Below are 21,629 nucleotides of genomic sequence, written 5' to 3'. Positions count from 1 at the left end.
GAAGATTTTTGCTAAATCCCAAGGCATTCTTCTTCTCCAGTTTCCTCCTTTTCCACTTAGGATAGACTTCGACTTGTTTTTGCAGACCTGCAAGCAGCAGCTCCTTTTAATTCCAGTGACTAACATCCTTCCTCCAGATCTCTGCCAAACCTCCTGTCTGCCAGATCTCAAGTGTCTTTGGCCTTGTTTTCTGCTTAACTAGGTTGCACATTCTCAAGACAAGCACTCTCAAGTCCATTTGCTAAAGGTGTGACGTTGCCATGTTGCTGGTGTGAAACACTGTAATTGAGCTTCACAGGTTTTTTTAACCGTTTGTTCCTGTTAGGTAATGCATTCCTTGTATTTTTCCATCAGAAGTTTCTTAGTAGATACTAAAGAACAGACCAAAAGAAATGAAACTCAACAGCCTATGCTGCTTTCATGTCAGCCAGGCAGTTTAGAAGAAGAAAATTACCAGATGGAAAAAAAAAACCCAAAAAATAGGTTTGAGGGTTTTTTTTTTACAGTTTCCTGCAAAGGAGACATAAAATTGCTTGACCACAGCACAGTCAAGCACAGCACAGTAACAGCCTCTGCAGCTGCTATTTTGGAAGATGACAATCACTCTCTGATGCTGGTTAAACCTGGGCAAGAATACACATAAATGAAATAAATGCACTGCACCCCAAAACTGGGAACAGCAGCACCCAACAGACACCTGCCACAGTGACCAGCCTGGGAGCTGCAGGGATGATGTCTACAAGGGAAAAAATAAATGTAAGATACACTGAGGAGGCCTAGTTAAGAGAGGGTCAGGAAACCCTCAGATGCAGCAGAACTCACACAGTATCCAGGCTCCAAAGCAACTCACAACCCTTCCAACCCAAGGAAGGCAAATGCTAAACTTGTTCAGATTGTTACAGTGCTCTGTACTGGAAGCACAGAGCCATATTTCCTCCCTACTTCCCAACATTCAACTGTGCCACATTATTTCAATCTTATATAAACAAGAGCTCAAAAATATAAGTTTGAGCAAAGCACAAATGGCTTCCAATTCAAGGATGCATGAGTGGAGCCATCCTCTCTCCTGAGCCCTTGCTGAGGGACACTCCTGCGAGCGGCTCAGGTGTCACCCAGGTCCCAGCCCTGGTGCCACAGCTCTTGCTGCTGGGCTGTGCTCTGTCCCAGGAAAGGCCAGGCCTGACAGCAGCACAGCTCTCCTGGCTGTCCCTGCAGTGCCAGCAGAGCTGGGGACTGTGCCTGTCCAAGGATGTCCCACCCACATCCAGCACTGGGCTCTGGTCACAAGGAATTCTCTCCTTTAAGAATCTTCTTAAACCACTTGTGCTGCTTCCTAAATGAAACATTTCCATGTGGAATTCAGGGCTATGTGTGCTCCTCATTAGCTGCTGTTGCTCCTTTTTCTTCATCTCTGCACTGACAACCCCTGAAGACATCTTCCTTCCTCCTTATGAAGACTCATGTCCAGTTCACTGTATGGTTTCTGCTGCTTAATATTCTAACTCAAATTCAATCTATTCAGATAAAATAATGGTGAGGTCAGGGAAAATCCCCACTGCTTGCACTTGAATATTTTGTAGCTTCTGAGGTGCAAAATTCCAAAGGAGTGCATGGAAGTTTCCAGCTCCCTGCAGCTGATTTGGCAGCCAACTGCATCCCACCAAAGAGCAGATTTGCACACTGCCAAGGTCACTGGTGAAAAATATGGCCCTTGCTCAGACACACAGTGATCAACTGAGTGTCTCTGGAATCAGTGATGAAAACTAAAACAGCCATTAACTATATGGAAGAAATCTGTCTCCTCTTATCACCTACTATTTCAAGAATAGCACATTACATGCAACTTGATGCATTTAAGCAGGCTGTTTTACAACGAGGTATGCACAGCATATCTGACCCTCAGTAAATAAAATCCCTTAGAAGAGTCCAACACTTGGCATGGGATGTCCATCACAGTGACAAACAGCTGCCATGTGAAATCTGAAGGAGTAAATCCTCCTTTGTATCATTCCAAGGTATTTGTGGGGTTTTCAAATAAATATTCAATTTTATTCATCTGCACAGATGAATAAAAGTTACTTCTAAGAATCAGGGCACATTTTAGTAATGCCTTCTCCTATGTCACTTCATTCACATCCACTGTGACAGAGATTTGCTGCTGCTGTATTTCATTTCCTGCTTGAATTTCATTTCCTTCTTGGATTTCACTGGTGCCATTCCAATGGTCAAACTGCATCTTCCAAGGAAACCAAGGCCACTGCTTGAGAGCAGATGGAAAAGATGTCTCACAGGCTGGTTTGTACTAAAAATACCAGCAGGAACAGAGAAGTACAGGCTCACCAGGAGAATCTGTTTCCCTGCCTGGCCAGTCCACTGGAATCCCTGGGATATTTCCAATACTAGGCCAAGAGCACAAGTCAGCACGAGCACAACTGTAACCTGTCTTTTAAAGAAAGCTGTTAAAGGATCAGAGGAGGTTATGAGCAAACAACTGAAAATACACACTCGTCCCAAGAGCCACTTCATACTGGCACATTACTGGTACTGTACTGCTTTAAGGAGAAAAAAAAAATTAAATACAGGTGGCTTCAGTCTTCTTTGTACGTTCTGTCATCTATGGAACTGCCTTTGGACAAAATAGTTAAGAGGAACAGAGGAGAGGATACCAGCTCAGGTAACCAAAGGTTTGGTAAACTGGAACTTAGGGCCCTCAAAAGTGAGTAAAAATGTGCACCCCAGAGGCCAAGCTGAGTGACACCTGGGCAGCTGCTCCAGGGTACAAATACAGTCTGCAGCTAACACCATAAGCTGTGTTTGAGGATGTGAAAGACCAGGTTCAGCTGGTTTTACAAAAATATCCTTAGTCTGCTGGTAACAGACAACTGGAGGAACTCAGTGCTGCCCGCTACAGACTCCTCAGATTAGCACTTCTTAAAAATTAATAAAATGGTTTATTTTATATATACATATGTTCCAAAAAATTTATACAGTTAAAATATCAAATTAGTGATCTGGTAACAATACTGTTCAAAATAATCTCTTTTGTATGAACATTAAAATACACGTTTTTAAAAGCGTTTCCTTTTAGTGCTTCCAAAGCACAGCGTGTGCCAAGGCCACCTGAAGAATCTCCGTCCTCCTCACAGGATGAAAGAGAACTGAAGTCGGGGACCTGGGAAGCCTCAGGTGCACTTTCATAATGTCTGCAGACAAAACAGAAGAGAGTCTGAGGTAGATTGTTTAGTGACCATCAGGTGGTAACAGTCACAGGGCTGTCTTTAGCTTTCATTAACACAATAGCAGTTTCTTTACTCTCAATCTACACTGAATCTCAAGTTTAAAGGCATGGCTAGCAGTTCTTGGGAACAAGACCCTTGTCTCTGTGGTGGCAACATGCAATTTTACCAGTGCAGGTGTTTCTGGGAGGGTTTTTTTGGGAACACACGGGCTCTCTCCACGATGCAGACAGTGTGTGCATTTGACAGTGCCCCATTTTAGTGCAACCTGCTGCCTATAGCACGTAAATGTCTAATGACAGCGTTCAAATGAGTAAATTCTCATCACCTGCAGGAGGGGCAGCAATGGTTATTTTCTTCCGCCTGTTGAGCAAAGAGCACCCTCCACAGGAAAAAGCCACACCTTTCATAGCAAATCCTTAAGGTTATAGCCCAGCTTCTGCCGAATCAGGCTCTTAAAGTTAAAGCTCCACTGCTTCTTCTCAGACTGTGACAGTAAAATCACTTGACTGCCGAGATGGTGAGGGCAGCAGCCTCGTCCTCTTGCACTCTTCTGTGGCACAGCAAACTCGTTCCTGGTCCGCATTGCTCTGGCCGGTCCATCATTATCTGCTGTTGACATGATTAACTCTGTTGGGTGGGCTGGTGAAATCTAGTTCCTCTAGTATTCTCTCTAAGTGTTGTATTAAGACCCGTTTTTTAAACCTGCAGAAGAGAGGGAGAGCAATATAAATTTCTTCTTCCAAAAATACAGCTGAACAACTCAAGAATGTTCAGCCATGACAAATCGCATTCCCAGAGGCTCTCTGTTTCCAGTAGGGAAGAGCTTGCTTTATTTCTGGCATTAAAATGGCTAGGAAATTTAATTTACTACATCTGCCCCTCCCCAAGCCACTCCTATTTGTTCTCTTCAAGAACAACCTGTTACCTTCCTAATTCATATTTAAACTTTAATGTCATTTACTACATAAAAATGTAACAGTAGTTTGACCACTAAAAGAATTATAATTTAAATATATCAAAACAGAATACTAGCACTGATAAAGTTTATTATTTACTATCATGATCAAAATTAATATTAAATTTATGACTTCTATCTATACAAACCTTGCTGCTTCCTTGATAGCAAATTCAATGAAATACTTCTGAATTTCCACAGGTCCTTGCACCTCCTCAAGAAGAGAAAATATTTTTTCATAATCTAAAAAAAGAGATAAAAATTCAACCAAGTATTAAAAATGAATGTTGCAGATAAAATTGCAGAAAAGCTCAAGAGGCAAGAAGGAAAAACAAAGCTCAGTTTCATGTATCTCTGTGTGATAAAACACATAAGGCAAGGAAAACACCTGCACTAGCTTTAAGAGCAGAACACAGGTGACAGAATAATTTAAAGTAACACTGACGATCTGGGAATTCAATTGTGACACCAAAGATTAAGGTTCTCCTTAAAAAGCAGCAGGTAGGAACATTTATTCTCAGCAAATGCAGGCTGGTAGAGAGAAGCCTCCCATTTCCATGATCACAGTTACACACAGAGGGCCACCAAACCCTGATCTGGCCCTGAAGCCATTGTTTCTGCAAGCACAAGATGCCATTACATCTCCAGAAAGACAAATTATCAACTCTTAGTGTGAGCACAACACTGTCCCATTGGTACAAGGTAAATATGTCCACTGCAAAGAATAAACTGGACATAATAAATTGGAAACAAATTTAAAACCAGCATTGTTTCATTGTTTCCCATAACTGACCCCTGTATGAATACATTTATGGTGCTGTGATCGAGAGTCTGCTCAGAGTGATGCAGCAAGCAGAGGGAGCACAAATGGTGAGACCTCTGAACAAATTACATATTCAAGTCACTACAATTTAGCTTCTTTCTCTGATGACAGCTTGAATTCTGCAGCAAGACAGGTGACTCACACTGAACAGTTTCACTCTCCATCACCATTTACTAGGCATGAATTTGGTATAAAATTGGATGAGCCAGCTTTGCAGACTGTCAACTTTTAGTCTTCAGTTCTTAAGAGTTTGCAACTTTTAGTGTTTCATCACTAATTAGTCTCACAATTTTTAAAAAAAAAATCACTCTGCTATGAACTGTTACTATTCCTTTTCAAGCATATTCCAAAATGCACACCCTTAGAGAGATGTGCCTTTGCCATGCAAAAGGGAGTTTTGATGGACACAGAGCAACAAGTACACTTTGTGTAGACAGGAGCAGCCTAAGGCAGAGTATTCAGTCTCATTAGATCATTTGTAACAAAACCAAAACCTCTGAAAGGTGCTGCCTTTACAGGGCACCTCTCACACCAGTTAACCTGTCTTCAAGGGCAAACCAGGGTGCCTTGGCACTCAATCTCCCAAGCACAAATCTAAACTTCAACTCACCTGCTCAGCATCTCCTCCTTTTTTGCCCCTCCATTGCTTATTTATGAGCAACCAGAAATTACTCAAAATCTGAAGTAGTGTGTATATTGAAAATAGCTCCTTTCATTCCAGGAAAAGTCCTCTCTCTCACACCACATAAAATATATAGTACTGAAGTAAAGAAACCCAAGTAACTTACTTCTTCCAGGTTTGCGAACCTCTTTCATCACTTTAATTTTGATGTCAGCATTGCTTCCCTCCAACATGGTAGGTGTTATTTTAAAGGAATTTGGCACAGATTCAGAAGTAGACTCCATGGCCCGCTTTTGGTCATCTCCACTCACACTGTAATTCACAGGCCCTCGAACAAGTGCGTTGGTACCAGGTTTGTGATCCAACCCATCTTCACTTAAACAATTGAACTCAACAGGCAAGGAGTCCAAGTCATTGGGTAACATCTCATCCTCTCTCACAGCAGCAGGAACCACAGGAGCCATTTGCACAGGTAAGCCATCAATTTGCTTCTCCATTGACTGACAATTTTCTGCTTTCTTCTCTCCATTGCCATCTTGGACAACATTGTTACTGGTATCTACAAGTGAAAAATACAAAACTTACTGGTGCATAAGTGCAGCATCAAAAGAACCAAACAGAAGTAGTTCTGTATCCTTTTTGTCTGAAGTGCCGTGTAGCAATCTGACAGGACTGAACAACACTCCAATACTTTTATTCAGCTGTGGATGTGACCAAAGGAATAATTACTGGACTAACTGCTGCATCTCCTATCATTACTGTTAAGTCACCATGTTCTGTATTCCTAGTGCAATGTCATGACTCCTAAGTGAAACTCATGTCTTCCTTCTCTTCCCCAAACCAGCTAACAGAGTTTTCTTCTGACTCTTTGCTGCAATAGGTGGGTATGAAAATTCCTATTTGTGGGAAACAACTGTATTTTAACTTTCCTTCTTCAGCACAGAATACACAAAGAAAAACTACAAGCTGATCTGAGATACTTTCTATCTCCAAATAGTTATTTTAATTTCAGATTTCATTAGCTGTAGCAGCAACCTGTTCACCTAAGCCAACAGAAGAAACCCACTCCCACATAACAGCGACGCACGGACACGCTGGCAGAGCCTTTTCCCTTCCTCCCCAGACCCCTCCACCACCCGAGCTGCTGCACCAGAGCCCAGCATACCTTTACTAGCTGGGACCCCCTTGAGGCTCAGGTAGGAGGGGGAGCCAGGAGCAGGGGGGGGCCCCTTGCCCCCCACGTGGTTGGTGACGGCGGGCGGTGCCTGCGGGCGCCGCAGCAGCGGGGAGAGGCTGCGCCGCCGCTTCAGCGACGCCGGCGTGTTCGGCTCCCCGGGACGCTTGATCTTGTTCTGGGGCCCGGCCACAAACTCATCGGCCTCATCTATCATCATACCCTGAAATGGAGTAATAATATCAGCAGCAGTACAAAGCAGCAACTGTTTCACCAATCCACTGATGAGTTGAGTCCCTCTGCGTTCACTCGAGTGGCTTTCAGAACACTTGACAGCTCTCAGAACAGAGACACCCAACGTAACCAGAGAGAGCCCAGTGCCACTCTGTAAAGCAGCACAATTCCATACACATTCCTCTTGCACCATATGGGAGACATCCCTCCTTCCACAGGCTGCAAAGGTTAGCAATATATTGTTGCTGTGGGGGAGAAATTCTATGCACAAATGTTGTCATCGTATTGCAGGGGTTCCATACTGTTGTCTCCTTATTGTGTAAGTTCCACACCTTCTTGGTGTTTCTCGTGGGCAGCTCCTCAAAGCACTGACTCTTTCTTCTTCACAAAGCAGCCAACTGACTCCAGTTCCCCTCTCAACCAACCAACCCACTCTTTATAGCACTCTCTTCTCACTGGTTACAGCTGTGGCCTGTTAAAGTAAGGCCTGTTCCTAATCTTTGATAACTGGCCCAGCTGTAACTCCTTGGGGGTAAGATTACTTTCTACACTATCTTTATTTTCTTATATTCTATCCCCCTACACACAAATTATTTCAAGTTGCATTAAATACAAAGGCACAGCAGGCAGCAAGGCCCCTCCTACCTTCTTGTCCTGCTTAAATGGATTGCCAAATGTATGGAGTCTTTTTGGTTGATCTGGGTCAATTTCCCGAAGAGGTGAAGGCATCATTTTCAGGTATTCCTGGTAATTTCCCATCTGAGCAACAGGAACACTATGAAGGCAGTCTGCAACAGAAAAGAGATCTTAATTTAGTCTTAAAATTAAGGCAATACAAACTTCATGCCCCAAATGTTAGCATTTAAGAACCTGAACTGATTATTTCTTTTGACTACAGAGGATGAGCTAAGACTACAATTGTGGAAATAAGCCTAATAATAAGAAGAATAAAAACCAAGCAAGCTTAATTTCTATGCCGACAACTGCATCTTTAGATCACCAGCATCTCACAAAAAACAAAGAGAGCTCCTCTCTGCCTTAAGCCCTCATCACTTCATAACACATTTCTACTGAACCCTGGTGAATATGAAAGCTCTCCCATGGAATTTATTTTTAAATTTCAAAGCCAGCATGACATCTTGCATGACAGAAGGCAAAGATTTCCTTCCTTCCCCTTCAGAGTCAAGAAAAGGACATTGTCTGACTCAGCAAGAGATGCAATAGCAACCTCTGTTCCCACATCAAGATCCACTACCTTAAGGAAACAACAAAAATAGCTGTATTCTCTTCAAACTGCTAATGAAGAGCTGTGATTGCTTACCTTCATCCTGCCCCAAGATAAGCCTGTGTGTTTTCAGAAGGTTGGTTCTCATTCTCGTTAGCTGGTCTAGAAGACTGCGACGAGGAATATCATAGGCATTTCTGAATGCCTGTGGCTTCAAATCCTAGTTTTGTAACAAAATCAGTAACTCTCAGTTAATCCATCAGTTCTCATGCATGGAGAAATTCCACTAAGAACTATAATAACATTAACTTTTAAAAGATGTTAAGCAACTTTAGAGCTTCATAACTGGATACAAGCAGCTCAGTGGCTGTCTTTTCAACATGACCTTATTCAGCATTAGTGCTTTCAGCTCCATTAAGAGTAAGCACATTAATTTGTGGATGAACAACAATAGCTGTCTTTTGCAGAGGCTGGCACTTAAAACACAGTAATTTTCATTTACTACCATGGGGGTTTCAAACAGTGTCCCAAAATCAAGTGCAAAAAAATTGCATTTACTCTTCTCCTTCTTTATGTCTACGCTGTACTCATCACAGTTCAGCAAAAGTACTTCCTTCTACACTAAATCCATACAAGTTACCCATATAAAACAGATGAGATTAACTGCTTAGTCATGCAAGATCACAGTGCTGTTTACCTTGTTTAAAAGTCCTATGTGGAATCCAGCAAATTCTTTAACATTCATTTCTGACAGTCTCAGTGGAGATTCCCCAGTGATCCCTTGCAGCAGTTGTTTAAAATCCCTACTGTGTACCAAGGAGAGGCCACTGGAGTGATTTTTCACTTTTATTCCAATTTCTTGTGGAACTTTCTTACCCACTGAACCTATTATCCGTTCCGATTCTATTTTTGTCTAAAATGGAATCACACCGTGAGTTAAAGAATCAGCAGGCATTGCACATTTCCAGTACAAAACACACAGTACATTAGCAGAATAAAACTACAAATTTAGTTCCCTGCTACCTACCCAGGGATACATTGGATTACATAGATTAGATCTCAAGCATAAAGAAATCCTAATGTGCTAGCATATGGAAAAATATTTAGCCAGTGTATCTAAATTTATATGGCAGTAGGAGGTCTGTGAATATTCCCTGATTTTGCTGCAAGTCTGTGACTTTCTTGTGTCCCTGAAGAACCATCTTTAAATGGAAAGAAAAAACAAAATGGAAGGTAGGATCCTGAGGTTATAATAAAATTGCATTTAAAACAATAGTATTATTCAGACACAGTAATAAAATTTCAGTTTATTTTTGAACCTATGAACTACGGTTTGCCCTGTATGCTTGTAACAACATAAGGGAGAAATGTTGCAATAGAAATCTGTTTTATGAGTACATTTCTAAAAATGTATCACTTCTCCAATTAGCACAGATTTCTTATTACAGCTACAGAGAATTTTACTGTATTAACTTCTAACTATTCAGAGTTAAGGTTTTTTTTACCCACTAGCAATACCTCCAAAGAAAAAGAACACCCAACCAACCAAAACCCCAGAACCCACTGCAATTGCAAGCCACTTCCCCCAGATCTCCTCCTCTGCACAGTTTGCTTCATTATCTGTGGGAAATTGAATTTAAGGACAGCAGGAGCACAGCAGAATTCTGGAATTGCCTGTGCCTATGGAGGAGCTGGTAATGCATTCCACACATTCAAACTGTTCCATGTGCTGAGAACGCCTGTGAGAGCCACAGCAGCCATCTCCAGTCATTCCAACTCCACAGTGCAGATAAATCATAGCAATCTGCATATCATTGGATTACCAAAATACCACAGGAAGTTTTATGTCTAGTAGAGGCTCAGTCATTCAGAGGCTCTGGGATGTGTTTTGTGCATTCTTTAAGGTGGAGGATTTTTGCTTTGTAATTTTAAAGGCTGCTTGCCCACTGCTTTCTAGATACTGAACTGATGTTTTAAGAGCTCCTCATGCTAAGGAGGAAACACTTCCAGGCCCTTACACCTGGGATGGCAGTCTTGGCAAAGAGAAAAAGATACATAGGATTATTTCCCACCAGGTCACACTTAACACATAGAAAGACTTTGACCTGAAGGAAACAGGAAGCTTAGATATAAAGCTTGAACTGTGATTTTACTCCCCATGGACAAGAATGTACTTTTTTTTTTGAAAATACACATTGCCAAAGGACACATGGAAATAAATGTGAGACTGAAAGCAAGCCTCTGACTTCATCTGTGAAGAACAATGGCAAGAGCAGGCATAAATCAAATTAATGATTATCTTTGGAGTTTAAAATCTAGCAAATAGCTGAAGAAGTTTCATTTGAATTCCTCTCCACCACTTACAGAAGGCACAATCACTGGCTACAGAACCATACTGGATTCATCCATATTTGCAGTGGAAATGCTCACCAATCTTCAAAGATAATAAATGCTGCACACCCATATGAACTCCCACAGGGATTAACTGCTTTATAATGAGATTACCACAAACTAAATCATCAACGCACTTCTAATTGCAAAGGTTTCATCAATACTACCTGTTGGCTGAGTTTTTTAAGGTAAGAGATAACACTGTAACTAAGTCCACAATCTAAATTATCTGATATCAGATTTGGAGCTCCCATCATCCTTAGGGCTTTCTTTAATGGCTATAAGGAAAACAAAATACACAATAGTAAGAGAATAAGTATTTAAAAAAGAAATTTATAAGCTCAATTATAGGAAGCTAAGGCACATAGATTAGTGCTCTAGCTTTTCCACTTTTGGCCACTAAAATTCAAGTCTATTTAGATAACATGTGACATGAGATTGGTGTCTAACTAGCTCACAATGGACATTATGCCACATCACCAAGACACCACAGAGCGTGGTGCCACTGGCAATTTCCACTCCAAGGCTCAGGTCCAGAATAGCCGGGATGATGCAAGTCCATATTGAGGTGCATTGTCCAAGCTACACGTAAAAGGTGACACAGTGCCTCCCTCCACCCTTCATTTGGCCCAGTCAATATCAGCTTCCCAAGCTGTAGCACTTCACCCACATTAACAAACAACCTAAGCTGCATTTTCCTTATCCATTACAAAAATAATGCCAAATTTGGCTTCTCTGAATGTTCTGAAGTACTTTTGATTTAAATTAATTTAATATTTAATGATCAGAAAACACATTTATTAAACACTTAATATCTTAACATAGCTACTCCTCCTCCTCAGTATTTCTACAAATTTTTTAATTCTTAAAAATATTTACTCTAATCTACATACCTCTGAAAGGTAGAATGTTAACTACCTAAAATGCCACCATAATTATGTAAAAAAACTTTACTGGGAAGAGGTATGATGCAAAGGACTCTGGCCACAGCAGCCATTATACCCCGGAGGATGAGATGAGAAGAGGAACATACCAGTAAGTAGTAAGGAGGCATTGTTTTTAAGTAGTTGTCAAAAGCCTGTCGCCACTTCAGATTTGGCTTAAGTTTGTGAACCTTAAACAAGTCATCTGCAAAAGGAAAACAACAAAACAAGGTGTCACTTATACAGTCCCAGACCTTTAGCTTTGTCCAACATCGTACGTGCCAGGTTTCCCCCCGTTTTCTCCCCTCACCCATCTCCCAGTGGGGCTTCCCCCCAAAAACTGCTCTTAACCTGAGGTGTGAAGGATTGGGAATCCCCACTCCTAGCTGCAGTAGGTAATCCAGAGCAAGTCCCCATTACAAGCAAACTTACAAAGTACACCAGACTTAAACACTGCACACAACTACCAGCAGCATGGAAGGTGCAACAGATCCACCTGTTAAAGAGTTTCACCTCCCTTGCCTCTCTCTTGCACATCAGGGAGTCCCTGGATCTGATTAAATCAAACAACATTAATTTGGTTCCAGCTCCATTTTCAAACCAGCTTTCTTCTGTTCAACCTGTATGATGAATTCTGGTCTCCAGTAAAAATATTCTTTGGCATCAAAGGGAAAGAATAAAACAAGTCAAATCAGGGAATCCTTCTGGAGAGCTTTGCTGGACTTGCTGCCAACAGCAGCAGCTACACCTGGCAGACAAGGGGTTACCTCCAGCCACAACAGCTGCCTCGTGCCAGGGCAGCAAAGTCTCCCACAGGTATAGACAAGAGAGAGAAATTAGCTACAAAAACTGCTGTCCTTTAAGAGAGGGGCAAGCAGACATTTCTTGCTTTGGGTAGTGTTTCACAAGTGGCTCACTCCAGGTGTGCACCTGGATTTCAGGAAGGGCTGAGGTGAAGCGTGGGCCTACTTGCTGTGCACACTGTGAGCTCTACACCAAACACAGCATCCTGCAATTTACCATTTGCAATTATGAATTATCCACTGAAATGAAGGTTCTTAGTAGGATTGTAGCATGCTGGCAAAGTAAGGCTAATGGAAGGATTTGCAGGTCTGGAGAAAGGGATGTTCAAAAATTAACTGGGGAGAGCTGCAGGAGACAGAGATGCACAGAAGAGTGTGTGCAAAAGACAGATGTAGCAAAGAAATAGTTTTCTCCACACTGAGTTTTCAGGAAGATGTATTTGGAAAAGAAAATTTGACTTGCATAGTACTCTGTACAAATTGAACAGATGTTATGATACTACTTCCCAAGTTCTCATAGACAAACCACTCTCAATTACAGGTATTTTCCAATCTAAATCAATTCTGGATTACATAGAAAAACCATACTACAGATGCTACTTCTTCTCTTCCCTGGCCTGAAGAAAGTGGGCTGGAGTTGGAGAGGGCAAATCAAAATTCCATTTAAAATCTCAATATACTTCAAGCTTAGCACTATTATCCAAAAGAACCTGGGGTGATATCATGACATATGGCAAAAAAAAAAAAAAATAACATCCATTCTTATTTCACAGACCTATTTCCTTCAGGCAGCAAAATGCAAGTTAAACTACACCCCTCTCAAAATTCAACATAAAACCAAAAACTTAAAAAGCAAGATGTTCAGTATTGTAGTATGTCCTAATATTTAACAGTCTTGGGTTGGTTGAGTACAGCTTGAACCTTAAACCCCATATCAGCACTTGATTAGTGTCTCACTTGCTGCACTGTGAGGCTGTACCACTATGGGCACAGTGACATGGCACAGGCACCCCTCAGCTCAGCCACCTGGGCTCCCAATCCACAGCACTTTTACTCCCAGACATCAAATGCAAAACACCTCCCTGATCTCTGCTATCCCAGGAAAAAATTCTCCAACCTATGTAGAGCTTCAGCTTTTTAAAATCAGCCTCCCCACAGCACAAACTCACTGCAGGAACTGCCACCTTCTCAAAAGGGAGGTGAGCACAGCCACAAGTTTCAGAGAGAACTTCACCATCAGCATCTTACCTGCCTCTCTACCTTGAGAGTTTGAGACACACACTGTCAGCAGATTGCAACACAGGCACTTGAAAGGCACTTTTCTCCCTGTGCCCTGAGCTGCACATGATGATTTATACAAATAAGCAAACTAAAAATAATCCAGTTAACTATGTCTTCCACAGATTAAACCATAAATTTTTGCAGATAAAAATCAAAAAGTATTGAAAAAAACCCTTACACAATTTAGTTTTACTTCTACCTAATTATTTTCAGATAGTAATTTCTGCAAAGTCTAATTGATGCAGAATTCTTTTTATTTCTGAACTCAGAGGGAGTTAAAAGCACTGTATAATTTGGAACATGGTATTAAAAACCATTAGGAACAGGCTGCAAGCACCAACTCAAGGGATCAGGTAAAATCACACAGACCAGTTAACTGAAAATTGCATTGCAAAGTCTTTATCTACTTCAGATTAATGTACAAAACAACCAAATTATGACAGGACATAATACACACAGTTTTAACACTCAGTACTACAGAAGGGGGCTGGATGCACCTTTAAAGATCAGTGAACAGTTGAAAAGAAGAGTGTGAGAGAGAAGAGAGTCAGCAGGTAATTTAAGTAGTTCAGCTGGAGTCTAAATTACAACAGTCATGCACCATGTAACCAAAAGTAAAACTTAAAACTTGTTTTTATTTTTTAAATCACCAATCACATTAAATTCCACCTGAGCAAGTACACCACCATTCCCTGTTGACTCCTGTAATTCTCCTAATCAGGCACTAATGCTCTATTCTAGGTAGTAGATTCATGATTTTACATTCACAGAAAAAAGTATCCTTCCCTGCAAACCATCTAAGCAAAAATAAGGCACTGCAATGGAAAACAGCATCCATCACTACCTAAGAAAGGTGTTGTGTCACTGTTTCCCCATTGATACAAAATGTATCAGAACTATTTGGCTGCTCCTCCCAGAGCCACAGCATGCTGTGTTCACCCTGGGAGAACACAGCCCTTAGTTTCCAAAATATAAAATCGTAACTTGGAGGTTTTCTCACAGAGCCTGTCAAAGCATCAAAGGAAACTGCATGCTGCAGTCCTTCACAGGCAGACATTTTCTAAATGCTCATCCTGTTGCATATTTAGACCCAGAGAAAAAGGGTATTTAACCACTTTCTCAAGGCATTTCCTGCATGGCTGTTTCACTGCTGCTTCTGCTGACACTCCCAATGCTCAGTCACTCCTACTGCCCAGCAGTGCTTGCCCTCCCACCCATGCAGCTAAAAGGAACCAAGGAAACATCTTAGGCAAGGCAGAAGCTTTTAGAAATATACCTCATCTTTACTCAGCTCTCCCTAAAACCCCTCCTCCAACTTCTGCTTCATGAACTTGGCTGTACAATGTTTTTAAACAGAACAGCACCTGAAGAACAACAGCTTTGCACAATCCTTCAAGAGGAAATTTCTATCATCTGTGGGCCAAGCACTGAGCACTGGAGCACGTCAGCATCTGCCTGTGGAAAGCTCTGCCTCCAGCAGCCTCCCACTGAACAGAAAGAACTGCAGCCCACCTCAGCTCTGGGAGCAAACCACCACCAAGCTATCAGGACTCTCTCTAGCTGTCTGAAGGCAAACTGGAGCTCTCATCCCACATGTCCATCATGGCTGGGAATGGACCAGAGACCAGGGCTTTTGTCAGCCAACCCAGCACAGTGCATGAGTCCATTAACAGACTGTGTGCCTTCACTGTTTTATCAACTCCTATTAACTGGCTCCTTTCCCTTACAAAGCTTGTGAGTGAAGGCCCTGGAGTTAAACACCAGCAAGTTACAGCATTCCCCAGTCCACTCTTGCAGAAACCAAGACATAAAATCACCAAAGCTACAGGATGTGGTACAATTCACCTCCTTCAGCCATGGACCAGCACAACTTTCAGTTTTCTCCAGTATCACCTGCAAGCTGCCTCATGCCTACCTACCTTACCTGTTTGTAGGGCTGTCTTACATTATTTTTCAAAAGGAGAATTAAAACTTCACCTGCTCAGGAATGCAGGAGGATAACAAAAAATGCAAGCAAAAAAAACTTTAAACATCTTACTATCTGTTTCTAAGGTTGAACATATTTGATAATACATACAAATATACAGTTGTAAAGTGGTTTTGTCTTTGACAGAGACACCAGAAGGAACAGAGGTAGATTATCCATGGCACTGTCCCAACCAGTCCTCCAACACAATATTCTACCAGTAGGGCAGGAGCCACTAGAACCACACTGATCAATAGGGGAGGTAGGGGATGAATGGAGCAGACTTCTCCTGGTCTTGGGACTTCTCCACATCCTTTTAAATCTGGATGAGAGTAATGAAAAATTGGTTTTACACACTCCTATCAGTCCTCTGCTGAACCATCAGTATCCACTACTGGTGTGTATGAAGGTAGAACAGGGGGAGTGTTCCACCTGCCTACAGAGCCAAATGCAGAGTCAGTATTGCTAAAATCATCTACAAATCATTTACCAGGCATGCTGCTTATCATCTCACTCATCTTCTGTGCCCAGTAGAAAAGGACCCAGATCTACTTTTGTGTTTAAGGTATATTCCACAGAACTTAATCCTACCATGCCTTAGAGACCAAGGACAAACAAAGCCCTGGAAGGAGATCTGAAGGTAACACTGTGTGCTTGTATGAACAATGTGGAATGCACGGGATTCATGACCTCAAGAAAACATCCACTTTACAACTCAGGCAATGTGGAAACTCTGCATTTTCCTCTGAAGAGCCTTCAGAAATATAAGAAATGGATTACCAGGTGAGTAAACTGCAGAAGAGCACTACACACACTGAGAAGTGCCTTTCCTCAAAGAGAAGGAAGAGATTTACACCCCTGTAAAAAAGAGGCAGGGGGAAGACAAGAGCTGCCAGGGAAGACTCAGCAGAACTGCAAATGTCAACATCAAAATGAATAGGGAAGTTAACTTAGGATCAGTGATGGCTTTTCAGCTAGTGGATCTGCTGCAGTGTTTCAGGAACCACAAAGTCACTGAAACTCTCATCCTCCTTGCACACTTTGGGACAATTACCAGGCTACATAGATAACTATAAAAGACACATTATGAGCAAGCACAGGTTTCTTTTTTGGTTATGACCAGGATTACAAAAAAGCATTCCTGAATTGTGTTCTGATCTTTTATTTTCTCCTAAAAATGAATAGAAAAATCCTGTGTAAGACAGTAAGACTCAATTCTTGGTCACTGTTCTTCTGTATCACTAAAAACATCCACAAAATCTAGAACAAAAAAGCCATAACAGCATCTGCAACTGAAAGGGTTAGTGGCACTCTGGAAACTCCTCTCTGCCATTACCTTTATGCCAGTTACTCACACAGCACTTTTTCATATTATCTTTCCTTAGAAAATAATTTCATTGTGGGAGTTAAAAAAAAAAAAAAAAAAAAAAAGAACAAAACCAAAACCTGGTCCTTTGGGCAGGAAAGAAATGCAGACTGTTTCACTGCTCAATTCCTTCTTACTGCTCTGAACTGCATTAGGGAATTCCCTCTTCCCAACACCCGTGACAAACACTGCATCTCATCTTCCAGTAAAAAATAAGCTGCTACAAGAGCAACTGCAAAACCTGGATACACCACACCCTAAATGAGGGAAAAGAATGGAGGTTGAAGCTTACTCCAGGTTAAGGAAGAGGCTACGTGTCTAGGAGGTGAACAGCATCAAACATGCACTGGAAGCAGGTAGCTCTCCTCCTCTGCTGGAGAGAAAAAAAGGGAGAGGGGGTATGAAAATCCTCTCCTCCCAAAGTAGGTTAAAAGAGTTTGCAACATTCTCTACTCTCTGATCTCCATTATTTTATAACGTCTCAAACTAAGGCAGAACACCAACCATTATTGTTTTGCTTTTACTCTGGAGCAGCTGCAGTGGCAGTGCAATGCAGAGGTGTTACCTACCTAGCAATGGAAGTAAAACAGGGTAGTTGTAAGGCATCACAAAGAGGTTTACACAGGTTAAAGTAGTGCTTGCTTTTAAATACCCAAACGGGTGGCCGAGCTCGCTGTATTTTCCACTGCTACTCACAAATACCTGACAAGGAATAAGAGAGAGCACTGCATTAGAATGAAGAATGGGAAGAAACAGTAAACATGGGGCATTTAAAAATTCAAATCAATCTGAATCCAACTGCATTAAGACAGTAAATTATCAAGCACAGACGAATCTGAACCCATCAGGGTGAGTATGGACCCACACTCCCAGTCATGGACTGAGCCATGGATTTAGTGTACACCCAGCAAGTGTGGAAATGCTCTTCACAGAGTGATCTTTACTGCTTTAGTGAATCTACTGTGAAGTGATGCCCTGAAGAGTTTTTGAAATTATTTAAAACAGGTTAGGGACATCTGTTGAAGGAATGTTAAATAAGCAAGCTATTTGAAATCAGTCTTCTGACTCAAAAATAGCACCACTCATGTTTACAACACTGATAAAAAGAAATGCAAAACGTTTTTAAGCATAGAAATTTAACAAAACAAACAACCACTCAAGAAATGTCTTGATTGTGCCTAGTGCCAACATTCTTAAAATTGACTTTATCTTTTTAAGTGCACATATATGAGGGGTTTAACCCTGAAAAGCGATACATGTAAACAATATTTCAACAGGATAAAAATGGTAGATGTTCTTGACTGAGGCAAGCAAAATAACCCACATCTAAGTCAAAAATAGTTTTCCTAGAAAAAAATAAACCTTGCAGCAAATAGCAAGTGGCTTTCCTCTGTTTTTTCAGGGCATAAGAAACTGGGTTTGTTGCATGGTTTCTATGACAATGAGCCTATTTCTCTGATTTGTAAGGGTCTGATGTGTAGCTGGGAGAAGAAAAGCAGTTTTTGAAAAATAGCAGTAATTTCAGTAACTCAGGCAAATAATGTCCCTAACAGAATATAAAGGACATTTCTGAAATTAGGTTTTTTTAAGTAACTTGAATTTTTCTTTTGAATATGCATGTCATATTTTCAACTAAGTTATACTATTTATTAGGGATATAAAAATAGAGACACCTCCAAATTCACCTTTCCAGCCAAAGTATCATACTAAGCATACTCCTGGTGTACACATTAGGCTAATATTTAAAAGAACACCACCAAGAAGGGAGCCTGATTTTAGACAGGACACAGAAACTTATTTAAAAAATTACAAAAGTATCACGTGACAAAGGATTTCAGCAACAGAACTTCGACCTCTTCAAGGCCACTCTAGTCAACAGGATCAACAGCTTCCATTCAATTCCCATTAGCAGCCTCAAGCATCTAGTGAAAATGATTTGCAGCTGTTCATTAGGTAACATGATGGAAACTAGTGCTGGGTTTTCCCTGTAAGCAAATGGAAGCCTGCAGAGAATTTCAATTTAGCCAAAAATGGAACCTGGGGGGCGTATTTCTTAGCAAAATGAGATGGACCTAGAAAGAGAATTAAATGAGATTACAAAGCCTGTGGAGGGAACACTCCATTCTGACTCCTAATAATTCCCTTAGAAAGGAGGTAAGTGAAACCTTGACATGTTTCTTCTCATCTGCTGCAGAGTTTGAACCAGACCCCAATTCTCCAGGCTTGCCAAGATGGAAGTACCCATTATATTTCTAGAATCTGTACTGATAACCCATTACATTTCCAGAATCAAATAAAGGGCAAATACCTGCCAGCAGGTATGGGGAGACTTTCGTTCCAGGATGTACTGGGTGAGGGGTGAAGGCTCCAGCTCATACTTGTCAAAAGGAAGCTTGTCTATGACCATGGGCTCACAATCCACACAGGAGAACCTCACCACAGGGTGAGCTGTGCGTGGAGGCTGAAAGGGGGAACAGGGTATCAGTATTCACATATTTATGGTAAACAAACCAATTCTCTTAAAAACATCCATAAGCGGGTATTTCACTATCCTATAAGTCTTAAAATACTCAGTTTCCACAGTATTCCTTCAAAGAAAATAAAATACAAGCTCCCACAACAGAATATTAACAAAATATTTCTCTAACTGAAAAAAATGCTCACACACTGATACAGTTTTCCCACCAAGAGAAAAAACATGGTTAATATGCCACTATTTATCTTTATATTTAAAAGCCTTCATGTCAATTGAGCTACAACACAGACAGGCTTAAAGGAGACTTCAACTCTTCTTCCCATCTTCAAGTTCACAGAAAAACAGATGGGAGAGGGCCCTCAATTCACAAAGAATCTCTCAAAGAACTCTCTACAAATCTTTCTTTTTTTTCCCCTCTTCAATCAGGAGGTGGGAGCAAGGAGAATGGACAGACAGTACCTTGTGCACTTGCGAAGTGCGGGAACAGAACATGCCTGACAAAAGAGAGATGTTTAGATAGACTAATAAGGCATGCCAAATGTGTGATCACTTCAGTAAGAAAAGGAGAAATTAATACTGTTTTCTCCTCATTTTCTGCAGGGAGTAGCTCTTCTGTTTCAGTTTTAGTTCTTCCTGCTAGTGAAAGAGTCCACACATGAAGTAATACTAAGGAAAAAACCCATGGTTGATCTTCTTTCAAAAACACATACTCCTTTTTCCTTGTTAATGAATTTTATAAAGCTTTGATTAAAATTTAATGGCTCACTATGATTTGTGCTACATGAAGTAACTTAGAGTTCAATTTTTTAACCATTTAAAACCATTCAACAAATTAACTAACCAGACACATGGAAGTGAACTTTCTGGATACAAGAAATGGCACAGGTTACAGTATCCACATTAGATAATACCATTCTGCTAACCTTGTAAAGCAAAGTCACATCATATTCTAAACAGAGAAAGTAAAAACTACTCCATCATTATCTATTTTCATTCTGTTCAACTATTAGTGTAGAATCCTTTTTTCAGTTCTTATTTTACTTACCAGTGTTGGTGAATTCTGATCAGGCCAAAAAGATTCTGGGATTGGCCAGTGCCCCACAGGAACACCCGTTTTAGGGTTAGGCCGCACATAAATGAGTTTATGACAACTATGCCACGGCTGAGAAGCAAATGAATTGATGGGCCTGGATGAATCAACAAGTCCATCTAAAATTTAAACAAAGCAAAATAAAAAAAGAAAATGAAAAGCTACATGCATGCATTTGTCTGCTAGCAAAATTTCTGTATTAGCAGCCAGTAAGGCATTTCATTACTCTTGTTCTAAAGGCAAAGATATTTACATCAGAGGCTGAAATAACCTATGCATCCAGGTGTATCACAGAATCATCTGAGAAACAATTACAATATTTGCCCTGATCTTCCTTCTGCTGCTGTGGCACAGCCATCACACAGTGAGTGCAGCAAGGCCTACTCACGTACTATGGAAAATGTATTTGCTTAAGCTCAGTGTCTGACACAGCTCCCACAGCAGCACCAAGCCACTGCTGCTGCTTCTGCTGCACCTGGAAAGGCTGAGAATTGGCATTTTTATTTCTACATGGGCTGCAGGGCTCACTGACTGATGCTGCCACACATAGAAACTCAAAGAGGAGCAAAGTTCCTTGGAGAAGTTGGATCCATCTTGCAGGAGGCAGCTTTTGCCACGTATTTAATTACAACATTTCACAGACCACTTAAACCCCACAGCCTGAGTTTAGGGGCTGCACAGGCCAGCATCCCCTGCCAGCCCACCAGCACAGACTCCTGAATGCTGAGGATAAGGAACTTTGTAGCACTACAGATGGAACCAGCAGTTTTCAAGGACTGCTCTTCAAGGCAAACAGCACAGCAGAGATCACCCACTAACCAATCCTCCTTGTTTTAAAAAGATTTTACATTACTAGTTTTCCTTGCTTTAGAGAATTAGCCAGTAATGCTGTGGAAACCATGTTTCAGTGACACATCAGTTTGGTTCCTCTGCATTATAAAAACAGTGATTTTTACAGCTTGGGTACATCCTATCAATCTCTCTCTAGTTTAGGATTTTCTCAATTTCCATAGGAAAGAAAAGTCTTGACATTTTTATACATTCATATCCACAGTCCATCA

General features: G+C 41.1%; 1 protein-coding gene across 6 annotated transcripts in view; it reads right to left on the bottom strand.

Annotated features, from left to right (window-relative positions):
* Positions 1-2,928: 2,928 nt before the first annotated feature.
* LOC102071836 (integrator complex subunit 6-like) overlaps positions 2,929-21,629 on the bottom strand; it is a 39,646-nt gene continuing 20,945 nt past the window's right edge. Inside the window, exons 7-19 of one of the 6 annotated variants that reach the window (XR_012582752.1) lie at positions 20,524-20,687; positions 19,311-19,463; positions 17,572-17,704; positions 11,697-11,791; positions 10,831-10,941; positions 8,970-9,185; positions 8,369-8,492; positions 7,693-7,835; positions 6,805-7,036; positions 5,806-6,198; positions 4,344-4,437; positions 3,565-3,941; positions 2,929-3,203 (exon numbers count right to left, since the gene is read on the bottom strand). Coding sequence is in view for 4 of the 6 variants with exons in the window: in XM_074551783.1 (XP_074407884.1) it covers positions 3,842-3,941; positions 4,344-4,437; positions 5,806-6,198; positions 6,805-7,036; positions 7,693-7,835; positions 8,369-8,492; positions 8,970-9,185; positions 10,831-10,941; positions 11,697-11,791; positions 17,572-17,704; positions 19,311-19,463; positions 20,524-20,687 (1,958 nt within the window). In the remaining 2 variants the exon portion in view is untranslated. Of the gene's footprint in view, positions 3,942-4,343; positions 4,438-5,805; positions 6,199-6,804; positions 7,037-7,692; positions 7,836-8,368; positions 8,493-8,969; positions 9,186-10,830; positions 10,942-11,696; positions 11,792-17,294; positions 17,376-17,571; positions 17,705-19,310; positions 19,464-20,523; positions 20,688-21,629 lie in introns of those variants that run through there. The other 5 variants (XR_012582753.1, XM_074551783.1, XM_074551784.1 and 2 more) reach the window with 5 other exon arrangements.

The sequence above is a fragment of the Zonotrichia albicollis genome, chromosome 14 (genome assembly GCF_047830755.1).
Source record: "Zonotrichia albicollis isolate bZonAlb1 chromosome 14, bZonAlb1.hap1, whole genome shotgun sequence".
Classification (NCBI taxonomy): domain Eukaryota; kingdom Metazoa; phylum Chordata; class Aves; order Passeriformes; family Passerellidae; genus Zonotrichia; species Zonotrichia albicollis.
The sequence above is the reverse complement of the archived record's forward strand: the minus strand, read 5'-3'. Positions and strand labels throughout refer to the sequence as shown.